The sequence below is a fragment of the Emydura macquarii genome, unplaced genomic scaffold (genome assembly GCF_026122565.2).
Source record: "Emydura macquarii macquarii isolate MOO-44397 ecotype Brisbane River unplaced genomic scaffold, CSIRO-AGI_Emac_v2 contig_2975, whole genome shotgun sequence".
Classification (NCBI taxonomy): Eukaryota; Metazoa; Chordata; order Testudines; family Chelidae; genus Emydura; species Emydura macquarii.
This window is the reverse complement of record NW_027133112.1, coordinates 6,057,299-6,081,996: the sequence shown is the minus strand read 5'-3', so window position 1 is coordinate 6,081,996 and position 24,698 is coordinate 6,057,299. Positions and strand designations below refer to the sequence as shown.

The 24,698-nt window shown below is 40.2% G+C and overlaps 1 protein-coding gene across 3 annotated transcripts in view; it reads right to left on the bottom strand.

The window, feature by feature from the left end:
- GRB10 (growth factor receptor bound protein 10) overlaps nt 1-24,698 on the bottom strand; it is a 205,171-nt gene that overhangs the window by 160,758 nt on the left and 19,715 nt on the right. For all 3 annotated transcript variants that reach the window (XM_067569995.1, XM_067569994.1, XM_067569996.1), the window contains one exon: nt 2,483-2,580. In XM_067569995.1, coding sequence (XP_067426096.1) covers nt 2,483-2,533 — 51 coding nt within the window. In that variant the 5' untranslated portion in view covers nt 2,534-2,580. The remainder of the gene's footprint in view (nt 1-2,482; nt 2,581-24,698) is intronic.

The window sequence follows — 24,698 nt, the reverse complement described above, 5'->3', positions numbered from 1 at the left end:
TGTTACCCCATCACCACAGCCCAAAACTGCCTGAAACTAGAGGGGCATCTATTTGTGAGCACATACGTTGTCTAGCACACCAGGCTCCGTCTTACACCATTAGAGTCTTGGCTAACATCAGTATATCACCCATCCCAAGATCACAAACAGGATAGTCTTGCTCCCTCCCTCCATGTTAGAAACATTCCACTGGTGGCTCAACCCACAGGCAGTCTATGCTGGAGTCCCCTTCTCCACACCTTCCCCTTCACTATCTCTTGTCACTGACACCTCAGTGATGGGCTGGGGTGCTCATCTAGGAGGGCTCAGGACACAAGACCTCTGGTCCCAAGCAGAACTCTAGCTTCACATCAATAGGAGAGAATTAAGGGCAGTGCGGCTAGCCTGCCAGGCCTTTCAAGCCCACCTGGAAGGCAAACATGTCTTTGTAAGGATGGACAATATAACAGCGATGTTCTATATAAACAGACAGGGTGGAGCATGCTCCTCTACCCTGTGTCAGGAATCCCTCAAACGCTGGGATTTCTGCATAGCCCACTCAATTCACCTAGAGGCATCCTAGCTGTCAGGGTCACAGAGTCAGCAGCTTCTCTCAGCAGGTCCTTTTCCAACCACGAGTGGTCTCTCCATCCGGATGTGGTGAACAACATCTTCCACCCTCACCTCCCAAATTTGAGAATTTTTTTGGAGGCCTGCTTTGTCATTTTTAAATGCTTGGTATTGGAAATACTGCAGTTAAACCGCTGCCTGAATTATTGAAATATTTAAATACAGTACACAAGATGGACTGATAAACAGCTAAGCCAATGAAGATCCCAACTTCCGGGAATTAGTGAGCCTTCCATCTCCAGTGAAAAAGTGTAAATTAATTCATTAAACAATTTTAGGACAAAGATTCCAAAGCAGCAAATATGTATCCCTCCCATGCTAGCAAAACGTGCATTTGCCTCCCTCTATTGGCTGTTCCACACAACATGAGTCTGCTTCAAACAGCAAACTAAGGAAGTTTCTCCTTTTGCACAAGCAGTATAAACTGCTGGCCCATGGAGGGTCAGTTATATATGCCTCTAGATAACTTCCTCCGCAAAACAACTGGACCTTGCAAAGAGGAATAATTCAAACTGGTTTAACCAGTATAAGACAAGACCAAAATGGGGTAGATCCCTCTGAACACAGGAGCTATCTTAGAGCTTGTTACATTGGGGGAACCATGGCTGTCAGTACTACTGGATTTTGCATCGTGAGGAGGATAGTTTAATTTAATGGTAAAGATTTTCTAATCTGAAGTGACTGGATGCTATGATTACACCTTGGTCATGGTCAGCTCAACACCCTCTCCAGTTTAGAGTCAGGGCTAAACTTGAGCCCATTGGATTGGACAATTACTTCACTGGTGCGCCAACAGAGATGAAAACCAGTCAAATCTATTCAAGGTTTCTTCAGTAAAGGAAAGGAAAAGCCATTGACTTAATTCATCTGGCTCTATGTCATGTCAAAAAGGAAGTCATTTTACAGGACAGTCTTGATCTTTGTTGAAGACATGTATCATAGTTTTATCTGAACTCTGGTCAGTGGACTTTAAGGTTGATTTCTACTGCCAGTTCAGCAGCCATGAAGAAACAAGGGGCTCACCAATGAAATGAGAGGGACAATGTTAATTTAAGACAACATTTTTCTCCAAATGGTGTGTAACTGAACTGTGGAAGTCACCGCTGAAAAAAATATTACTGTGGAGACAGAACTAGACACAGTAGGACTACTTTTATTTAATATTTATGTGGCTGGGCTTTTAGGCCCTACAATTAGGTTCTGTTGTGTTAGTACTGAACAAACAGGAAAACATAGTCCTAGCTCTACAGAATTCATCTGCAGTTACATTACGCTAGCTACAGCAAAAATAAGGCACATTATAAGCTGACTACTAACTGCACAAGAATAGGAGCAAACAAACAAAAAAATGTTTGCTTATTTCTCCAGTGGAAGGTGTAAAACCCTATAATGAAGCATCTAGCACTGGCTACCATTAGATGCCGGACTAAATGGACCCATGATCTGATCCAATATGGTAATCTTGGCATGTCCTGTTTCTTTTTATTTAATATGCAGTAGATTCGGCTACTTTTTCTGGAACAGATATTTCCATATTTTATTGGTGCTGTTGTCTGTCACTCTGCCAGAAAGAGGTGTGGCCTACCAGTACGAATGGGAAGATCTGAGCGCAATAAGAGTCCTTAGCAATCAATACGACCTATTCAATTAGCTGAAAATAGGTCTCATATTTGCTTGCAGAATATATGGATTAGTGAATGGAGTGGTCCACGGATGATGTTGAAGTCACTGTTATTAACCATCAGTCAAATTCAGACTACTGCTAGGCAGATACTAAAACTTCAGTTTTATTTCAACTCCACCACATTGCAATGCAATGTTTCAAATGTTTCCCTCTCCAACCAACCCACACACCACATAGTTAAACACTTACTATCCGGTAAGGACGGTGTAAAAAGGAGTCTGGGCAGCCTGCTAAAGCCATTTGTTCTTCCAATTTTTCTTCAAATTACATCTACTGCTTCACAGCACCTGCAGAGAACAAACAAACAAACACCATACTGAAGGCATGACGACATATGACTGAAAATCAGTTTGAGAGGGACAGAGGTGGGGCAGAATAATAAGAAACGGTAAGTACTTGCATCAGCTTGGAGGAGCCCATCTGCAGGTCAGGAGTCTGCAGTAGTATTTTTATAGCCTGGGAGAATAAGTCTGCTTGCTTTAATGCTTTTTCATTCAATACCAGATTAGACAGCCCTGATAAGAGGGCAAACTATTGTCAAATTGGATTACTCCTGATCTACTTGCATGTCCCCGGTTTAAGTAGCTTATGGAGGAACTCTTCTCATTTTGGAGGTGGATTCCTCATATACTCAGATTTTACTTCATAAGCTTCCTCTGAATTTCAGAAATGAATCACAGCAAAATCCTTCTAAGACTAGACCGATCATCATAAATACAGCCTTATTCAGGCTTTCTTGGGGGGCGGGGGCAGGGGGGGGGGGGGAGAAGAGAAGAGAAGAGTTACCAGTGTGAAATCAAGTAAGACAGTCTAACTTTTCGCAGAGTGCTCACTAATAGCGGCAACTGTACCCTACTCAGAATTTTGACTAGATGCAATCACTGGTCACAAGTTAATGAAACCTAGTCTCCCACTCCACCTAAGTGACATGATTCAAAAATTCACTCCTGATGGGAAGTATTAAAGCAGTCACTGCCCTCTAGATCTCCCCAGCCTGCACACCCCTAAAGCCATGAAGTGAGATAAAGCATACTTCTCCACCCATAAGAGTTCTATCAGTCGCCCTTTATTTCACATTCTATGAATTAGTGTCTATATTTACATTTTAGACTATAGCCTTTAGCAAGACTGAACACCCGTCAACTATTCCACACATTTAAAACTGGGGAACCTATCACTATAAATTAAACTGTTCTCATTTTCCTTGAGAACACCCACATGAGTATGCATTAGATCTTTTAATTGTATGATTAATGTTTTTTTCCACGACCCCCTTCTTCATTCTCCACTCGTGCATCCATGCCGAGCTCTGCACAATTCAGTTTGTATGGGCAACTGCAAAACTGGTATTTCCTAACTTGAGCACTATCTTTATTAAAATCACTACTGTAGGTGACAAAGTCCAGATAATTGATTTCCCTCCCCTCCCCCCCAGTAGCTCTATATCTGCATGCTTAAAGGACAGATTATCAATGAAATGATAGGAGAGGGAAAAGGATTTAACGCAAACAGAGGCACCTCAGAGAAGAATTACAGACCAGACCATTTTCATGTGAAGAAAAAACAGTTGCCAGAACCTCCACGCATTACCACTAGTAACCTCCTTGTCTTTTCCCTTGGACACTTCTGGTGTCATGCTTCAGATGTCCCACAGAATATCCTGCATTTGTCTGTGACCATTTCCTTCCAGTTAGATGCAGTCCAGGGTAAAAAGACGGGGGAAAACAATTAAGCCAATAAAGAATATCCTCCTAATGAGCTTCTACCCTGTTCATTTTTATAGCAGCTTCACATTTAAACAAATAAACAAAAAAAAAGCCTACAATTTAAGGCCTGCTGGTCTAGAAGCCAGTCAAGTCAGTCACTGCAGTCCAGAGCGTATCATGTGCCACCTGAGCCTCATCTCCTAGTTGGAGCTTTGAGCCCATTAGAGCAGAGGAAATGTGTGGCGTGGGAGGGAAGGGTCACATGGGGTTACGTGCCTCCCCCGATTTCTGCCAGAGTTTATAGGCCCTGCCCTGAACCCTGCTGCATATCACCAGAACCTTTAAATTGTGCCTCCCAACTATCAACAGCTACACATCGTCTCTGCATTAGAGCAGAAGCAACTTGCTGCCAGCTGCAAAAATGAAATGGACTGCTACAGATCACTTCCCCCATGCTCGCGTTCAACTGTTAAGCTTAACTGTGGATCTTGAGCTAACTGCCCCTTAACAGAGGAGGCTGGTGACGGAGTATTTTCAATGCATGACACTTGTAATGGGCTTCCATTCCTACCCCAAAAGAACAAGTTTACATACCTCCAATTCATTCCTTTCTGGGGCACAGAGACCATTTTCTGTTCTAGGTTTGGCCCTAATCCACGAATGGGGTTCTAAGCATGACCATAATACAAATAATCACAGGCCACCCTTCCAAAAAAAGAAAGTTGGAATGGTGCCTTTTTGTTGTGGGAGAAATTCTGGATATAAGCCAGTAAGTGATAGCTCAGTCTCCAGGTACTTACACACTTGACAGTTCACCTTTACCTACTTTATATATTTATATCTTTGAGCCCCCTACCCTTCCCACCCCTGTACAGCTTTTTCAGAGTGATTCATGTTCATGAACCTGCATGTTCTCAGTGAACTTTTGAACCTTCACTGTACAATGTAAATAGTTAATATATTACTAACCCTTAAGTAAAGGGATACCTAAGCCAGTGTTTGCAGTTCTGCCCCAGTAAAACATTTCTTCTCCTGACAATTGTAGAAAGCACTTCGATAAAATGGGAATTATTGCGGTGGCGTGAGGAGTCACAGGATAACCCTTGGTGCGTCAAGAAACAGTACCACTTTCAAAAGGAATAAATGCCAAACCGTGACCGTTTAGAGCATGATCCTCACCTACTGCACTCTTCCCAACCCTCATTCCCCACTGGCGTAGATGGGGATGGCAGCCACTGTAGTTTTTAAATCACAGCATCATCTAGACCTCAGAGCTCGACTGGACATGGTGGTTAGTGGAGTGGCAGTCTCTACACTAGCACTTTCCACTTTTGTCCCCCAGGGACCTGCACTATGGTAAAATGGAGGGAATTTGTCAGAAGCTCAGGTAAGAGGGGGAAAACCGACTAGAGAACACATTCCCTAAGGTGTTTAACTTTCACCCTGATTTGAGTGGAATTGGGGTGAGTGTCAGGCTGCCAATAGGTGTGTCCCACAGCACAAGGCCAAACCACTAACTAGCTTTTTACTTGTAAGCTAAGCTATCAACAGTAGAATAGCTAAACGACTTCTTGAAAAAAAAAAAAAAAAAAAAACCACAAACGCCGACTCTGAAGCCTTAATATTCCTGAAGATAAATTGCAAGAGTTTGCATGTTTTAGAAATCAACCTGAATGGAAACTGTGCATCATTTTACAGTGTGAAGTCTTCAGAACTAGAAATGCTAGATTTCAGCAAAACTAAACGAGACATACATAAGTTATATTAGAATATGATCGTGTGCTAAAATGCATGTAAACTACTTCACACAGAGACACTCTGAACCCCATGGCTGCAAGAAATGTGATCATTTACTGATTTAGGGATCCTTGAAAAGCTAAGTTGTGTCTGAACAGATAGTCCATATCGACAAAGGCAGTCTGACAACAAGGATGACCCTAAAATAGAGCGCTTGCTAGCAAACATGCTGCTTTGGTGTAATGGGAGACATCCCATCACAGGGATGCGGTCTAGAAAGGTGCCAATCACTCATTCTGCAAGGTAGGCTTGCTTTGGAGCGACAGCACAAGGTTTTTTGTTTTAAGTTAATTTGTGGGTTTCAAAGGAACTTCAATTATGTAAAACAATGCATCCTAATTATTCAAAAACTACTTTACTTCTAGGAAAAGAATAGAGTTTCTAATAAAACTTTGAATTAGCCTTAACAGCTCCTTTAAGCAAATTGTTACAGATTTCCTTCTCCACAGAGAGATTTGGCATAAGAAAACCAACAGCTACCTAAAATAAACACTACTGTTAATAAAAGTATAGGATTTGTACACCCTATTACTTTGAGTTACATGGTATGCTGCTAATTTATCTGTGCAGATTACTTAAAATGTAATACTTAAACCTTGCATTAGTCATACGGGAAAAAGATCTTAAGCGTCTAACAACGCTCTCTTTATTGGACTATGGCATGATGCCCTTTTGGTACACCTGCTAGGACACCCAGACACATTGTATCTTTAAACATGCAAACAATAGGCATGGCTAAGACCATCTAACTTCCACTCCTCAAATGTGGACATTCAGTTGTCACCAGGGCTGTTTTTGCTAGAATGACAGAAGGCAACACACTTAGAATACACCGTGCCTCAATTCTCCTGATTTTAAAGCACACACTTGAACCCATTTCAGAAGATTCATATTAACTTAGCAGACATGTGCCTAAGCTTCTATCTTGCATAGTACAGGGTTTTGTAGGCACATCAAAAGCTAAGTTGGCTAGAGTCTGAAGAAGATATTCTGAAGGTGCTATAAAGGTAATAGTAGCACTTAAAGGAATTATTTTATTGGCTTGAAAGTTCAGATAGATCAGGGAGAGTGGGAAAAGGGGTGAAGAGAGAAATCAATTTTGTACTGGAACAATTATAAGTTTATATTTAAAAGCAACATCCACAGAATTTCTCTAGTTAGACATTTCAGTGATCCCCAACATACAGAGTGGATTTAACCAGGGTCCTAAATAGAGAAATCTGGATTATGGCAAGAAGTTTTAATATGTTTCCAAACAATACTAGAACAATGTGTCAACACTAGAGAGTGCTTTAATTTCCACTACATCTCAGTGATGCCAGTGGAAGATCATCAGTTACAACAAAACAGTTATTCTAGGCAATATTGCATAGCAAGATATTTGTTTCACAGCATATTCTTCGGTATTCATTTGTGAACATTGCAGTAACAGGGAAAGCAATAATCTTTAAATTATATCATTCCTAGTTAGTCATACATCTGCACTGATTTAAAACCATGCACCTCTCCTGTCTGTTTGAAAACAGTTTTTCAAAGTAACCGTTTTTTAGTAATACAAAGCATATTACTTTACCATTGAAATCTCAAACCCTAGTGTACCACTCCAATAAAGAACAATAAATCTGAGACAGAACGAACTTTTGACCACTTCATTTGTTCAGTTTTTGAAAGTTAGGAGTTGAAGACATTTTGCTAGACAATTTAGTATTTACCAGAACTAGCAATTTTGCAAGTGAAAAAACTTTGACACTATTCATAAACCTTCTAAGTTTCTTAAATTGTGCAAAGTATGACAAAACGAAAGAATCCAATGTTACCACCTTCTTAACTATGCATAGATTTTACTAGCCAGGTTCATTTGCTCAGCCTAGCCATGGCACACTTCATTGGCATATCAAAATTCTGGATTATTAATGTCAAATAAAAAACAAAGCAGCAACACGACTAAAATAATCCATCTCCTGTGGCCATGCTTTAAGTACAGTACTCTGAACATGTATACACAAAGTCAAGGACCACAAACAAAAACATGGGTATGTTTGTGTAGTTAGAAGCACTATGTTTCCCACTGCAATGTCTCAATTTATACAAGCATTTAATCTTAAATGAAAATATTAGCTCTTCAAAATAGTATTTAGCTGTTTGGATTTTCTGCCTCTATGGCTGCAGATACATACTTTTTTTTAAATCTAGAGACCACTTTAAGTAGTCTGGGCATTCAATAAAAGCTCTATAGAGATTGTTCCAGCAAACCCAAATCAGACTGGACTAAGGTTGAAGCTCTCTGCATTTTTCCAAAACCACCAGCATTTTAAAATTTTAAAAGCAGAGGGTGTGCATGCAGGGAATAGGCCAAGTCTCTAGTCCAAAGTTTGATAAGATGTATGAACAATTCAAATTATTCCTTCCAACATACACTATCTTCATGTCGACAATTTCATACATAATTGTTTTGCCAGTTTACCTAACTTTACTTGGGCCCTCAAGGGCAACAGCATTTTACTATCTCAACTAACCTAAAGTGGTCTCATGTCACCTAAATTGTTTGTCAGCTCAGGGCTTACACTCTTTCCATATTCACATACTAATTTTAGTATGGAATCTGGGACACCCTGCTATATCAGTCATTCCCCTGCTTATTCCCTAACTCAAAGTAGGATATATTTGGGAACTCTTTCTGCATGCCTTCAGCCTTGAGTTCTGGCACTTTCAGCATTCTTATAAAAGTAACCTACAACAGTCAGCCTTTCCAGTTTCGGGAGAGGTATGTGTGGTGGGTGGGAGGTTGCTTAGTATGTTCGATCCAAGTTTTTAGTCTGATCTCATCAAAATATGCTCACTGTTTTGGGTGTTTGAATAAACCCCCACCCACAAAAATAGCAACTCCCTTCTTAAGGTTTTTAATTCTAAGATGTTGCCATTTCAATTCATTGACAAGGATTTGGCAGTACAGTAAAATCCCACATAGTTGGCTAGTACCTACTAAGTTTATATTTAATATTGAATTTGAGAAGCATGATCAACAGGAAAAGCAAAAGAATTTAATAGCAGGAAAGCAAGAGTCAGAAAGTGTCATTATTCACCAAATCACATAAAAAGGTGACTTGAGTTGAAATGTATCCTGCCACATGTCCATATGCACTTAGATGAGAGCAAGACAATCTCAGTTAGGGGGATGAGTGAGAGGTCTTAATTACACTTGTGCAACAGTAAATTGCCCATGTAATATTTGGCTCAGTCAGGGCAGAAAGATGAAGTAGTGTAAGCCTGAGATGTAGAGAATGTGTTTAAAAATCACTCATAATACACAAATCATACAATGAAATAGTGATCAACCAAGATGGAATTTTACATGAATACATTTAGTCTTAGATACAAGACACAAATAGTAAAAGCTTGAGTAGCAATTATGCGAGGTGCATGTTAACAACATTAGATACTTTGCTCATGAACTGTACACATTTTCAAAGTGCCAAATTTTAGTCTCACTGCTTCATTTGTACTCTGCAAAGAATCTCAGAGATTAATAGAGCTTTGTGTTTACCCTTGATAAATAGGCAACAGCACTGGTCAAATATTTTCCATCAGAACTGTTTTGACTGAAAATTAGGTTATTGACAAAACAAAGTTTTCCAAAGAGTGTCCGAAAATTATGTGCAAATTTTATTTTTTATTTTTTTGGTCAAAAACAAGTCAATGCCTCAAAACAAACATTTCCATTTTGATATGCTGCCGCAGTGTTTCATGGGAATTCTAGTCTGGTCACCTTATGTCCTCATTCTCTTCTACAGGCTGGACTGTAGAGCGTCTAGGGGAAGTTTCTATGGCAGACAAAGAATGATTTTTCTCACCTTCAAAGTTTTCTGCTGGGTAAGGAAAAGTTTCCCCCCTCCCCCAAACCAGTTTTAGTGGATACCAGCAACTATAAGCGATTAATCCTACTTATTTTCAGGTTTCTTTATGAAAGTTGATTGTGTGAGTTAAAAGTTTGTGTTTATTGTTTTTTCCTTTTGTAAATGTTTTAAGTGACCAAAATTAGTCCAATCATTAGCCTATTTTGAACAGTCATGAGCTTAGGCAACAAAATATGTCATCTACTCTTAGCTATTCAAATATTTTCTGTACTTCTAGAACAGACATTACTCACTCCATCTTTATACATTTTTAAATGCTTAAACAAGTTCATTATATCATTACATCACTTTATGCTTTATTATTTTCAGAATATCTGCCTGCAAGAGACCTTCACAGTATGTGGTCTATGCTTGAAAGATTTTTTCTTGTAAACTAAACTAAACAGCACAGATCATAAGAAAGTTTGTAAGAGCCAAACACAGGCTTCACCTAGGAGTAGAGAAGAGGAATTCTCCAAGCTTGTGAAGACTCTGAGGACAAAGTCACACGCAATTAGCATATTCAAGAGATAAAAGAGGATGGCTATCAGCAAATACCAGCTCAAACAATATGTACAAAAATCTAACAAAGTTTAAATTGCCATCATTCCATAAGAGGTGTTCCTCATACAGGCCCCATAAAAGAGGTATAACAAACTCAGATCAGATTTCAGTGGCCATCACAGACCTATGTTTTGTATGGCTCCCCTATTTTTAAATAGTATAATGTTTAGAAGTATAGATTTAAAATCTCAGTCTTTCAGACGTTAGAATACCTTTTTTGTGATCACAGGGAAAGAAGTTCACACTCCGGGTTAGTATAGGGGAACATTTCCTGGTGTGCAACTTGAACATTGCTACTGTGTGCGAATCAGTTTCTCAACATTAGAGTGTGTGGGAAAAAAACGATCCTAAGAACAAAAAGATTCCAACATTTCCTAGGCAATAGTGCAAGCTGCTACTTAATTACAGGCAGCCATCAGCTCAGTCTTCTGGTGCATCACCTCCTTGTTTGATATTTGCTGGAAAAAAGGATAAATTGCATTGCACTCAATAAGCGCACAGGCTCTGGCTTAGCTTACCACCATACAAGGCAATTGGAAGATTGCAATGGTATGGTCACTCTGCCAACAGAGGCTTTTCCAAGTTTTACATGTTCCATCTGCCAGACAAACACTTTAAATCCAAGAAAAAAGCCATACAAAGTAGTTAAGAGTAGAGAAACAAAGGTGGTAGCCTGCCAACACTTTAGAAGCAGAGTTAAAAGGCAACCTCTGGAGGATTTTGAAGAGAGGGCTCATGCACTTTCATGACGTACAGAAGGCAGCTGGAAGGTGTATTTTTTTTTTTTTTTTTAATTCTATAGACAAGCTTCTCCATATTTTCTCCCTGCTATAAAAAAAGAAATCTCAGTATCTCAGGTTTTCACAATACACAACTCAAACTCTAGAAAAAAATCCTTAGGGAGCTCTCATTTGTTGAGCTCTTTAACAAAAGTGCTTTTCCCAGAAGCATTACTCACTGAAGTCACAGCGGCACTGACAAGATAGCCGACCCAATTTTTATGCAGTGCTTGAAAATCTCTTCTCCGACACGTTACATATCTTTTAGTTTCTTGACACTCACTGTCATCACTTCACTGCTTCTCAAATTCTAGCATCTTCTAGTGCAGGAAAAAAAAAACTTTTTAAACAAAAAAACCTTTCCAACCCTCTATACAAAGCAGCAGCAAAGAAAGGGAAGAGTACAAACCCAGTACTGTTTCCTTTGCAAGTGACATTTAATGAACTGCTTTGTTTACTTCACTGTTTATTTCATAATTAAGTTTTCTGGGACCCAGTGAGGGAAACTCTATACTGTATGTCCTAAACCTCTACACAGGGGTGGGAAGAGTTGGGAGAGGTACCTTCTTCCATCGACAGCATGAGCCAGGAAGGAAGGATCAGAAGACCTTCTCAGGACTTCTCTGCAGATCTCAAGGAAGTCAGAGAGTGGAGGCCTTACCTTAGTGGTAGCTGGGGAGCAGTCTAGCTACAGAGCTGCAAAAATATACACAAAACCCCAAACAGCTGTACAGGAGCAGGCCTATGACAGGCTGTTAGGGCCTGTCTACTTGGGGAAGTTTACAAGCATATTTATTGTTACCCTGGTACAACTTACTGTGTAGACATTCTTATTCCAAAATAAAAGAGTGTCCACACAAGGACTTACAGTGTTAGTTTCCTTACAGTGAAACACTGTTGGCTTACAAGACGAAAAGAAACACCTAGAGTATCTGCTGGTCAGCATGGATCATTAAAATCTATAGATTACAGGACAGACAAGTAGTTATAATCTTTTATATCCTTTAGTCAGAACCACCCTCCATGAAGTTACGGTTTTATTTTAAAAGTTACAGCAAGTGGCTGATGTAACAAGTGACAATTCAACATTAGTCATTCTGTGCTTAATTAAGATTCTTTTGAATTAAGATCGCATAAGAATCTGGAAGATTGCCGGAGCCTAAATATCACCATAACAGCTGTACTACAAGCATATGAATCTGGTAACAGTCTGAGATAATCAGTTTAAATACCCAAGTATTTCTTTAAAAAATAAAATAAAAATGTTGGTCAGAAGAGTGTGTATGTTCATATAGTAGATGGGTTGTTAGGGAGGGATGGGGAGGAATAAAGAGGTTATTTTAAAAGTTTAAACCTTTCAATGCTTTACTAGATAGCCGTTTCAGTAATTGTTTTGCCATCACACTCCTTTCAGTTTTGCTCCCCAATATTCTAGTAGAGGAAAGAATAGTTTTACCATGCACTATCACAAAGTCCAGATTTCAGGGAAAATTTTCAAGAGTGTCCATGTGATATATGTGCCAAAGTCTCATTTTCAAAAGCAACTCAGGTACCAAAAATGCATCCGAGGCATTCTTCAATATTGTGTCCTTCATCCAAAGATGGGAATTTTGCATTTCTAATACAGAAAGTGACCATGCCTTTGATTTTTGAGAGACAGACCAAAAGAATGTTACGGGGGGGGGCGGGGGGGGGGGAGGAGAGGAGGAGGAGGAGGAGTGCAGATGATTCAAAGTTACCTTAGAGTACCTAGCTATTGACAGTCACTTTTGTGTCTGATATTTAAAAATGCTTCCAGGATGGCTTGTTCTCCTCCCTACTTAGACAAATTTATGATATAAACAAGTTGCCCAATTTGAGGTACTTTGAGCACAAAGTCTGAGTACAGTCTAGCGGAGTATCACTTAAGGCGTAATTTGAGTTATTCAAAAGCATGTAGCATCTTAAAGAGAGAACAGGCACTACACAAACATAGATGAAAGGGCCTAATACAGGTCCAGATGCCATTTTTGTATTCAGTTGTGGAAGCAAAGAGAATTGTTCCTGCCCTCTCACCACTATTAACTGCAAATCTGTTGGTCTAAAACCCTAAATGTTCTACTTTGTAAAGGAACCCTCACTTGGCACTGTAGGTTCACTGCTTAGTTGGATTTGTTTGAAATTTGGTGTGCTTCAGGAGGGTGCAGGATAGGATGACAAATTTGGAGTCTTTTGAGTATGGAGATCCAGAGACAAGCCCTGAAAAAAATAGCCGTTTAAAAAAAAAAAAAAAAAAGCTTTTATGTTGGTTATTTTATTTTAGCTAGAGAGAGAGAGAGAGAGAGAGAGCGCGAGATCAAACTACTAGTTATTTGTGAATCAAAATGGCATCAGTCTGTTGAGTGTTACCCAAGGTAGTGTGTGGCCCCTACTAAATTCTTTGAGGGACCCAAAATAGAGAACTATATTTAAGAAAATGGACATTTTTTACACCATGCATATGCCAATACAGAAAAATGTATTTCATATGCTTTAAAGCTTGACTCCTGTAAGTGCTCTAAAATGTGAACAGTTAATTGGATTGCTCTAAAATTGGGGGTGCCTCATTGGGGCATGGGAGGGCGTTAGTGTGACAGAGTCCCCCAGGAATGGCACTCTGGAACCACTCAGGCCAAGCCAGGCAGGACTCTAGTGCTCGGAGTCTGCCCCCGGGTCTCCACACACCAGTGCAGCTACCTCCTGAATCTGGCCTCAGAGCGTTCAGCACCCCTGCTCCGCCTGAGCTCCCCCGGGAGTCCCCTTGGACGAGACTCTGGGGAGCTCCTTACACGCCCCCAAAGTGACCATGCACCCCCCCCAACACACACACACACACACACACACACACACACACACACACACACACACACACACACACACACACACACACACACACACACACACACACACACACACACACACACACACACACACACACACACACACAGAGAGAGAGTCAGAAGCGATTCACAGCCAGTGTGGAAATCCGAAGCGTCTACTAGTTCTCAGGATCACAGAATAGAAAGACTTTGTTAGCAGATTAATTAGAGGTTACAGCAGCAACCAAGTAGTAATGGTCACTGATCACACATTCTCACCTCCTAATCAATGGTTGTGAATAGGCCTCAACTACCCTAACTGAATGGACTTTGCTTTTATCCACCTTCCCCACTGTTGTTCCTTACTTTGGATATGTGACCATCTACAGGGATTGAACACCCCTCCTCCCCCTCATGTGAGCTGGGTTCTTGGAGGAACAGACTTCCCCTTTTGGCATGGTCCAAGACCCCCGCCATATGATCAGGATCTGGGGGGAAGTTCTGCCTCTTTGGAGCATGGAGCTGAGAACATGTATACTTCATGTATATCACAGGCCTTAAAGCACTCAGGAGGGTGATGGCTACATCCCCGGAGATTGATGGAGTGGTTCACCCACATCAGAGCTACGGTTTCAGGTTGTATTCATCTCCATGGGATGTTCCCATTCAGTTGAGAACATGACACAGAGAAATAGGCCACCTCAAACCATTCAGAGCCTCCTATACTGCAGACAGATATGTAGAGGAGCCCCTGCTCAAAACAAACATCATTCTATGCTTGCTGTTTAAAGGCTGATGCTTCTAAGTGTTCTAAAATCCACAGGCTTGCATGGATGTTCTTGTCATTCAATAGCATTAGACAGAATCCTGTGGGTGAGTGAATGGGTTGTAAAAGGACGTAAACTGTGAGTGACAAAGTAAAATGTATGAGTGTTCATGAGGTATATCGGGTCATTCCTGAATGAAGGCTGAGTGAAGGTTGCCTGGGCAATCTCTCCTGGTTTTCTGAAGTTCGAATTTTGCCCAGCTCAATGTTCTGCAGTGGGATGACCTATCACCAAGCAACCTTAACTCTGCATTAATGTAGCTTTTGGCCACTGACCTCAGTTTTTTCTCACCATGTTAGCTGAAAGAATTGGACATGGAATTAGCTGAAAGAATTGGACGTGGAATCTATGAATCAAATCTAAGGTCAGAAAGGATCAACGTCTGGCCATAGACCTTTCCCAAAACAATTCTTTGAGTATATCTTTTGAAAAACATCTTTATTTAAATATGGCAGTAATGGAGAATCCACCACAATCCTTGGTAAATTGTTCCAATAAATAATTACACTCAGCATTAAAAATTCACACCTTCTTTCCAGTCTGAATCTGTCTAGCTCCAACTTCCAGCTATTGGATTGTGTTTTACCTTATTCTGCTTGACTGAAGAGCCAATTATTAAATCTTTGTTCCCCATGTAGGTACTTACAGACTGATCAAGTCATCCCTTAACCTTCTCTTTATTAAGCTAAATAGACAGACTCAAAGAGCTCAATTATATGGCACATTTTGTAATCCTTTAATTTGACAGAGTATATTGATCGACTGCTATACTGTGGTGCTCAATGAGAAAATACTTATTCTAGTGTGCACCCTAAAAATAGTAATATAGAAATTGGCTTTGCAATGCATCCACATATCAAATCAGTAGCATGTGTTATTAGAACCTATTACTAATTTGACTTTCCATTACATGTCCAACTAACTTTTCAGTTATGGAAGGTTCAATTTTTCAGGATTGCTGCTGGTGACTGATGTCTTACTTAAGATTGGTTAGTTAAAGGGAAACTGGTAACTCCCTCAAACAGACAGAAGCCTATGACCATTATACACAGCTATTATTTTATGTTGTGTGATCATTACTAAGATTGCTGGAGCTGTAATTTACTTAAGGGGGAATTAAAAAAAAAAGATTTTTAGGAGATGGATTATTTAAAGATAATGGGACTGGACCATTTTTCAAATAAAGACTGATATCCAATTAAGAGAAATTGAACCCTCCAAAAAATCCCTTGTAATTCAATGGGATACGACATTATGGCACCCATAAAGTTACTTGAGAAGCCATTGCAGGAATGTATAATGGGCCTTATTCCAGCCATTCAAATTTATTTGGAGGTCAACAATGAAGGGAAGAAATTTAGCTGCATTTAAGTAACTGCTATCAAGTGTTGAGCTGGATTAAGTGTTTAAGAATGCCCAACAGTTACTGGCACTCTGATGTAGAGTGTGGGCTGGGATTTTTGGTTTCAGGAAGCGCAGGCATGCCCAAGCAGGGCCCCATATGGGGGGGTGGGGGGGAGGGAGAGGGGGAAGGTTACACCTTACCAGGGCCCAGAGGCCCTAGGGGGTCCAGCCCAGGCTGCAACCCCCATTATGTGTGGGAGGGAGCCAGTGTTACAAGTTTGTACTGGGCCCAAAAAAAAATTATGCTTGGACTCTGTGCCCAAAAGTGTCTCAAAGGGCATCATCTCCTACTTCTTGTGGGTGGACAGCCCAGCCACCTCAAGCAAGTACAATGACCCACTGAGAAAGACACTTGCACACTGCCAAACGATGAACTTGGAGGTAGGACATGTTTGGCTTAGAGTCTTATTGCTTCCTTTTCCAAACAGAGTATACACTGAACAAAAGAAACTTGTGAATGAGTTAATTTTGTAGGAGTGTGTGTGTGTTCATGTTAAATTGAAGTGCACTCATCTGATCACATGCCTTGTGTTTATTAGTGTAAATTCATTTATTATTGACTTACTCCTGCAGATAGGAGGCCTACAAGGAGTAAAGGAACTCTATCTCCTCCTTTGACCCTTAAAGTCAATAGATGATTGGAAACTCAATAATGACAGGGTTATATTAACCATAAGAGTAATTAACCACTAGGACATTTTACCAAGGGTCATGGTGGATGCTCCATCACTGACCGTTTTTAAAATCAAGATTGGTTGTCTTTTTTTAAAGGATATGCTCTGGTTCAAAAGGAAATATTTTGGGGAAGTTCTTTGGCCTGTGTTATATAGGAGGTCAGGCTAGATGATTATAATAGTCCCTTCTGCTCTTGGAATCTATTTGAGGGGAGGGGGGAAGGGAGAGAGAGTCAAAGCCTTTGTGTTTCCTCAAACACACCCTTTAAAATGGTAGTGCTGGAAAAAAGTAAGAGAATGAAGTAGTCTATAAAAATTATTTTAACTGGAATGGTAGAAGGGCCCAATGCCAAATCCTTGACTTGAATTATGACATTTTGCCAACTAATCTACATTAGAAGCAGCTACTTTCCTGTTCTTTCAGGATGACTGAAAGGTTGGCCTGGCAGAATTTGAGACTTATTTATTTAAATTGTATTATTATTATATATATAGTTACAGTAGAAACTCAGTGTTATGCAATCAGGCAGCAGAGAAAAAAAAAAAAAAAAAAGCATAGTATTGTGTTAAATGTAACTTTCTAAAAAATGAAGGGAAAGCAGCATTTTTCTTCTGCATAGTAAAGTTTCAAAGCTGTATTAAGTCAATGCTCAGTTGTAAACTTTTGAAAGAACCACCATAATGTTTTATTCAGAGTTACGAGATAGTGGCTAACAATCTTTACGTGAGCTTTTTTTAATTTTTATTTAAATTTTCAAAGTTGTGGGAAATTGAGGGAAGGTCAGACTATCTAATTACAGATACTGAAATTCAAAAAGTTAAAGCTTTATCACCATTAAACACACAAATCTTCAACATCACATGTCAAAATGTATGAAGTAAATCTCCTTAAATCAAACTCAAATAAGTTCTCAAAGCAGCACTTTTCTTATTTTGCCTATCTGTACATTTCAATTATCAACACATGATGAAAAACATTTCTGTCCCTATAGTGAAAGTTACATTTACCAAAATTTAAAAACAAAAACAAAAACAAAAATCCTTCTGGGTCTACTTAAAGAGAATCTGGCTAGAACTTCATCATTTCCAGCAGCCTGAGCAAATGTGCAAATAGAAAATAGCAGAAGTATCTTCATTACCAAGATTAATAAGAAACTGTTTCAACTGTATTGAGTTAACTGTATCGAGTGAGTTACAATGAATAAGATTATTTTAGTGTTCATGGATATGGAACAAATAGCACCAGTTAGAGCCACAAAGTAGGGAGGTGCTTTCCAAGAAGAATCCTCATGCCCTTATAAAAATGCATCTCTATTCAAACCTGCAACTCCAATCCTGGGACCCCCAAACAAGCTGCATCCAGAGACTTCAGTAAACTCTCCCACTGTTGATCAAGCTCCAAAGTGTCTGCATACACATTTTACCACTGTTGTCCACGCCCATAGTGACAATTGCTAAAGCACCTCAGCATAAAAAGACTGCAGATATTACCCATTGTATGACTGTAACATGTTGGAGGCAAGGTCCCATGTCCTTTGCTTAACATTAGACTTTATGTGGCAGGGAACCTAATCGAGCCTAGCACCCCAAGCCCTTATCGCTCCCACGTCCCTTGCATCCCAGAACAAAAAGTTAGTAGAACAAAAAAGGCAGTTTGATGCTGCCCCCAGATTTTAAGCTGGATTCGCTGCTCATGTAATTTTCAATGCAAAACATTTTAGAAGTTGTTGGGAGAAGCTGAAGGTGCATCACATGCAGACCCTCCATGTTTACCAGGTCATATGAAATAGTTGAAATGCCCAAATACCAGCTGTGATACAGGATTAGTGGAGAAATAAGATTCCATTCAGATGATACTTATTCACGCCTTCTGAATTCTATGTCTCACCAGGCATGTATATAGAGTTTCCTCTCTTCCCTAGACTTTTCTGTTGACAGAAATTTTCTAACCTCTCCTCATATAAATACAGTAAAGAGGTTCTGAAAGCAGTACATAATGTTGTATATAAATCAGATTTCCTTGCTAAAGAAAGCCAAAAAATGTCATCCTCCTGATAAAACTCCATCTCTGCTTTACCTAAAGTCTCATTCACAGAAGACTCTGTTAATCACAGAGAAGCTGAATTTTTATCTGCTACTAATGGTTCATGAAACAATAATGCAAATAAGGGTTTTTTTTCCAATGATTCTTTAATTTTAGATAAAATTGAGGTTTAAACAAACATCACTACCATAACTTGAATTTATTCCAACTTCACCCATAAGGTGAAGTCCATAAGTCTTTTACTAGTGAATTTTTCAGTACAATCTCATATTAACCACGCCTACAGAGAGAGAGAGAGAGAGAGAGAGAGAGAGAGAGAGCGCGCGCTTTCTGCTTTGGATAAAAACAGGGTGGGATAGCATGCTGCTCCTCCCGTAGACACAGACCATGACACAGACCACTTCGATGTAGCCCAGGAGAAGGGAGCTAAGGTAGCTCTAAGCCAGTGGTTCTCAACCTGCAACCCACTTGCAGCCCAATCAGCACACAGCTGTAGCCCATGTGACACCCTCAGAGCCATACAGAGATAGTATATACCAGCGGTTCTCAACCTTCCCCCCGCCCCCCCGAGTACCACCGGGGGGGAGACACACTTTCGGCAGCGGATTCGGCAGCGGTTGAGAACCGCTGGTATATACCATGTGGGCTGCATCCACACAACACCACACAGAAAACTTCCCACAATGGTAAATAGGTTGAGACCCACTACTCTAAGCCCTGAAGGAGTGGTCTTTATTTCAGCAACCCAGCCCTAGCTGCCCCTGGGCAACAGCACCAGCCAGACTCATTGTGGTGCTATGTACTGAGGCCTTATTCCTTTACCTCTCCAGCAGACCCAGGTTATCCCCAGCCCCACCTCTAACCTATTGCTTGCAAGGTGACCTGTGTTTGGCTTTTCAAGAAATCTCATGCAATGCCTGCATCAGATTAAAAACAAAACAAAACAAACAAACAAAAAAACCCCACTTAGCTGGCCAGAGAGAATTTCTGATCCCTTTATGATGCTGCAAGAGGAGAATCCCTCCTGTAAACTAGAGATAGAAAAGCCAGCTAAGTTTTACTATTGGTTATCATTTATCTTAACCAGTTTGCCCATTTCCAACTCAAACTCCGTATCTCATCTTTATTATTAGGGAGGCATAAAAGAATAGCAAGAGATTTTCAATTTCCCTAATCTGGAGCAGAAGTCAGAACAGTGACCAAAAAAAAAAAAAAGAGTATTGCATATACACACACACCCAGACATCTTGAAACAGCAGATTTTGATAAGTTTACTTTCTAGTGGTGAATAAAAGATCATCTCTCTGGCTAGCAGAGACAGGCCTAATCCATAAGTCTAAACTGTAGCTTTAGGAGAGTTAACCTTCCAAATACAAGCCTATGCAGTGCTCTCATCCCAAGGATGCAGAAAAACAGGTGCACAGGTTTCCCTAATAGCAACACATTTCACAACACACCAGTAAAATTACATTACCACCATTCACCATTGTCAGCGAAGTAACAAAAATGTCAGTTTCCCTCTGCTGCTGGGAAAGCCAGGAGAAGCGGCAGAGGCAGGCACTGCAGCTATTCACACTAAATGACCACCCAAGCAGAGATATATAGTGTTAGACCCCACCACCTATTAAGGGGGAGCAAGAACGCTAAGCAAATCCAAGGACATTTCCATGATAGGAAGCCCAGGACTATGGAATGGAGTAGGAATGCACTTTGACCCTTCAACCTTGTTGGTGGCTCACCCACCACCTTTTGGTATATGCAGGTTTAGTCTCCAGGAGAGTACAAGTTTAACAGGATTTTAAATAAGAAAGGAGTCCAAAAGCAAAAATCAGAGGAGGGAGAACGTGGCAAAAGTACTCAGAGAACAACCCTGAGAAGAGCACAGAAAGGACTTGCTCTACCTTCTTGCAGTGGAAGTGGTGTTCTAAATGTGCCAGCTGAAGGAACTAACAAACGCAAAAAACTCTTGATTCTGCATCTGAGCACAGGAATAGCTGGGATAAATCCATGGATCTCTAGATGGACTAAGCAGCAGGTGCACAGAAGAACCATCAGTGAAGTCTCCAGCCTCATACAGTCATCTGCTTATTACTGTTTCCTTTGGCAGAGGAAGTGAGATTGGAATTCCAGCCAAGTGAGAATCAAATGGGGATATTCACTGGCACTACAAGTGTTCATTTAGGGAAATACCTCAATGCTGCAAGTTCTAAAAGTTCTGTTTAATGTGCAAATACATGCACAAATATTTAGTGAAGTGTGCATAAACATTCAAATTAATCACTGACTTTTCCTTTGAATGACAATGTAACTTCCACTACATCCTTTGGGAGACTATTTCATAGTAAATCACAGTAAGATGTGAGATTATTTCACATTTGTAGCTCAGTTTATAGCTTTTAGTCCTAAACAGTTTGTACAGTACCTTGCTAGTTCACTTTGGACAACAGGAGACCAACTGAGAATTAGGTAAATTGGGGACTACAAAGCAGATATGAACATGTAAAGCACTTAGTTTTGTCAATTACAACTTAGTGCTATTTTTTCTTCTACTATAAAAGATGTTTTTACAGTTTTAACTATTAATATTTCCTATGAAGCAACCAGAGACACTGACTTTCAGTAGTTAGCACTATATGGAGAAGCAATATTCTGCAAGACAGAAATGCAGTAGAAGACACTATTGTCTGTCTCTCGCAAGAATATTAGAACTGGGCAGTGCAGGGACAGCAGGAGGAGAAAACAGAGACCAGTTATTTTGCAGGTACGGTTTGTTGCAAAATCCACTATTTGCCACTGAATTATGCAGTGGATTCCAAATTTTTAAAAAATTTCTAGCCTTGATTATTGTGAATAAAAGGCTTCCCATGTTTACTAATGCAGGCTTGCATTTAGTCTTCAAGCAGCCTGAAACAATGAGGTACAAAACATCCCATCCACCTCAACAGTGGGTCATTCAGGCTGTAGCATTAAGAAGCTAAGTGTCAAGATTCACAAGGCAATACTAAGTTTCATAAACAAGTTATCATCATAGAAAATCCCAAAGGGACGTAGCCTCCTTGCAGATCAAGTGCCTTGTGGATTGATCCCTGGCTAGTTCCTTAAGAAAGTTTGACAGACAGAATGTCCTGCCAATACCAGGCAGTCATATCACAACACCAAAGCTCTTTATTTAGGTGCATCATATCGCTGACCATGTAGAGTTCTTTGGTAAAAGAGCTTTGTAAAATTTATTGATCTTAATATGTCTATATCAAGAAAGCCACCACCAGTGCTGCTAGATAACAAAGCAATGCTTCAAGAGGTACTAAAAATGTTTCAGTACATACCTGAGTAATTCCCATTCCCCTCTTTAGCTTAGCACTTTCGTGTGATTCTTTGAATTCAAGGGAACAAATTTTTTATAGTAAAAGTTAGACAAATTAAGTGTTCTGTATTGAAATTTATCTATTGAATATTTTCAAATCTGCTGCAGCCTGCTTTTAGATATTAGTTTAAGACTCCTAGCTCATGTTACTGGGACTTCAAAGGGGGACCCTAAGTTCAGAAGAGAGACAGCAGTAGCCTGAAGGTGGGGAAAGAAGACCCACTAGCCTACAGGAAGAGGCCCAGAATGCAGGTAATTAACAGGTACATTAGAGAGCAGCTTCAAGATGATGGCTGGCTGGGACCTAGAGGCCAGAATGCAGACAAGGTTACATGGCCAAAACAGACCAGACTAGAAAAGCAGCCTATTGGTAGTTTTAAGCCAAGACACAGACCACAAGCTAGTCAATCCTGTCCCTTCCTTCCCCTCCACCAAACTCACCCACCACCAAACTTTTTTATTGCTGGGGAGCAAGTGGAAAAGGAGTGAAGTGAAGCCTCCAGGGGGATTCTTGCACTTTCATAACAGTAACAGCAGCAATTAAGTTAGGCTTTAAACTTTATGGACTGACCTCAGACTATGGAGTTTAAAACCAATCTAAGAGCCAAGTATTATTCTGGCTGGCTCCATATAGTGCTTTACAATATAGTGCTTTATCAGTATCTTTATCCCAGTTATATAGATAGGAAAATAGAGGTACAGGGAGGGCAAGTGGCTTGCTCAAGGCCATCCAGCAGGCCAGTGTCAAGAGCCAGGAACAACTCTAGGCCACACTGATTCAGTTCCACAGGGCTGCACCTTTAACAGTTAGATGTGGATCTGTAATTATAGTTACTTGGCACCGGATATGAAAATTTAACATAAATTCTTGTATGCTGCAGCAGTATGGATGTTTTCTGGATTGCTGGACAGACAGACAAGCATGTGACAAGAGCTGCCCTCCTCTTCCTCCTGGTATATTACCCAAACTACTTAACACAGTCCATACCCAGGGTGTCTTCCACACCCCATTTCCCAGGAGAGTTCACATGCAAAAACTGGTTTCAGATGTCAGTGCAGATTACTGAAAATGGCATGTAAGATGACGATCAAGGAAGATGCTTCTTTATTTTGCTACACTAGGCTGGGCAAATAGGAAGAAAAAACTGAAATCTCAGTTTTTTTAAGAATACATAGGTTTGCACAAACTCCAATAAGAGCCTCTTTAAAATGAGACCATTGTATACAGAAGCTTTCAATCTTCAGAAATCTCTCTTTTGCTAATTGAAAGTCCATGTTTAAATGTGAAACTGATGCTAGTTTCAAGAAAGTATTACGACTTCCATACCAAACAGACCCAAGGTCTTTCATACATTCAAATTACTGTGATAGAAGTGACAGCAAAAATAGCTATAGAGAACTTAATCATGCATCTCTGAAACACTAAAAAATTCTGCCCAAGATACCATGAAACTAATTTAGGCAAAGGTAAGTCTGAAGACTGTTTAGAATTTTTTTTAAAAGGCAAATCAAGTGCAAGGTGACTGTTCACTTTAAAATGTTTAAAGACTGGAGGAATCAAGTGGTAGGTTTGGAATTCCATTTTTTTTCCTTATGTAGCGAAACTGAAGTTGCTCATGTTTGAAAGCTATATGCTTTACTGTGATTGTCAAGCAATCGAATGGGCAGTGAAGCAATATCACAAAACGCAACAGTTGCTGAAATCGCTGCAGAAGCGCCTATTGCCAGAAGCTTAACTGTGCAAAAAGTATTTGGCCTGCAGCTCCTGAACACAAAGTTATGAAAGAAAGAACCATGTTTCAGTAACTTAAATCACTGTCTCTCTGGTTTGTTGCTGATGGATGAAGCCAGGGAAGTTACCTTCTCCTCCCGCCAGCCCGTTCCTTGGCTCCACAGAGAAAGAGACAGACTCTCTCTCTCTCACACCTACACAATTCAGGTCATTGTCCTCCCATTGTTTTGTGACCTGGATTATTTGCTTAAGGCAGCTTCTTTACTCCCCTTCCACACACTACCTTCCAGGAATTTCACAAAGTCACCGCTGGAGGATTTAGCAGCCGTAATGCTGTTAAACGCTGCATATTGAAGTATGAAACAAAGAGCAGTCAGTCACTTTTACAAAAAGAGAACCCTTTACCTGTGAAGAAGTTTTTAAGAACACAGTGCGGTAGTCATAGCTGAACTGGCACATGAGGAGGCAAAACATTGTGAATAGTACAGTTTATTTGCATTGTGTCATATATCAGCCTACTGCTTCAGATTACTGACTGGAGAGCTACAGGTTATTCTCTTTCTAACTGGGTCCCTGTCTAAAATAGTCATGTTATTTTTAGTATGGTACTTAAGTATCTAGATTGCGGCCTGTACAGCAGAAGTTGGCCTGTGTCACTGGCCATACCAGAAATTCCAACATTAAACATGAATGCACATGCCACATATCTGGGCCAACTTGTGTTTTTCTCCATTGTGTTTAGTGACAGTTTTTAAAGATTTCACACACTAACCAGCATGCCCAA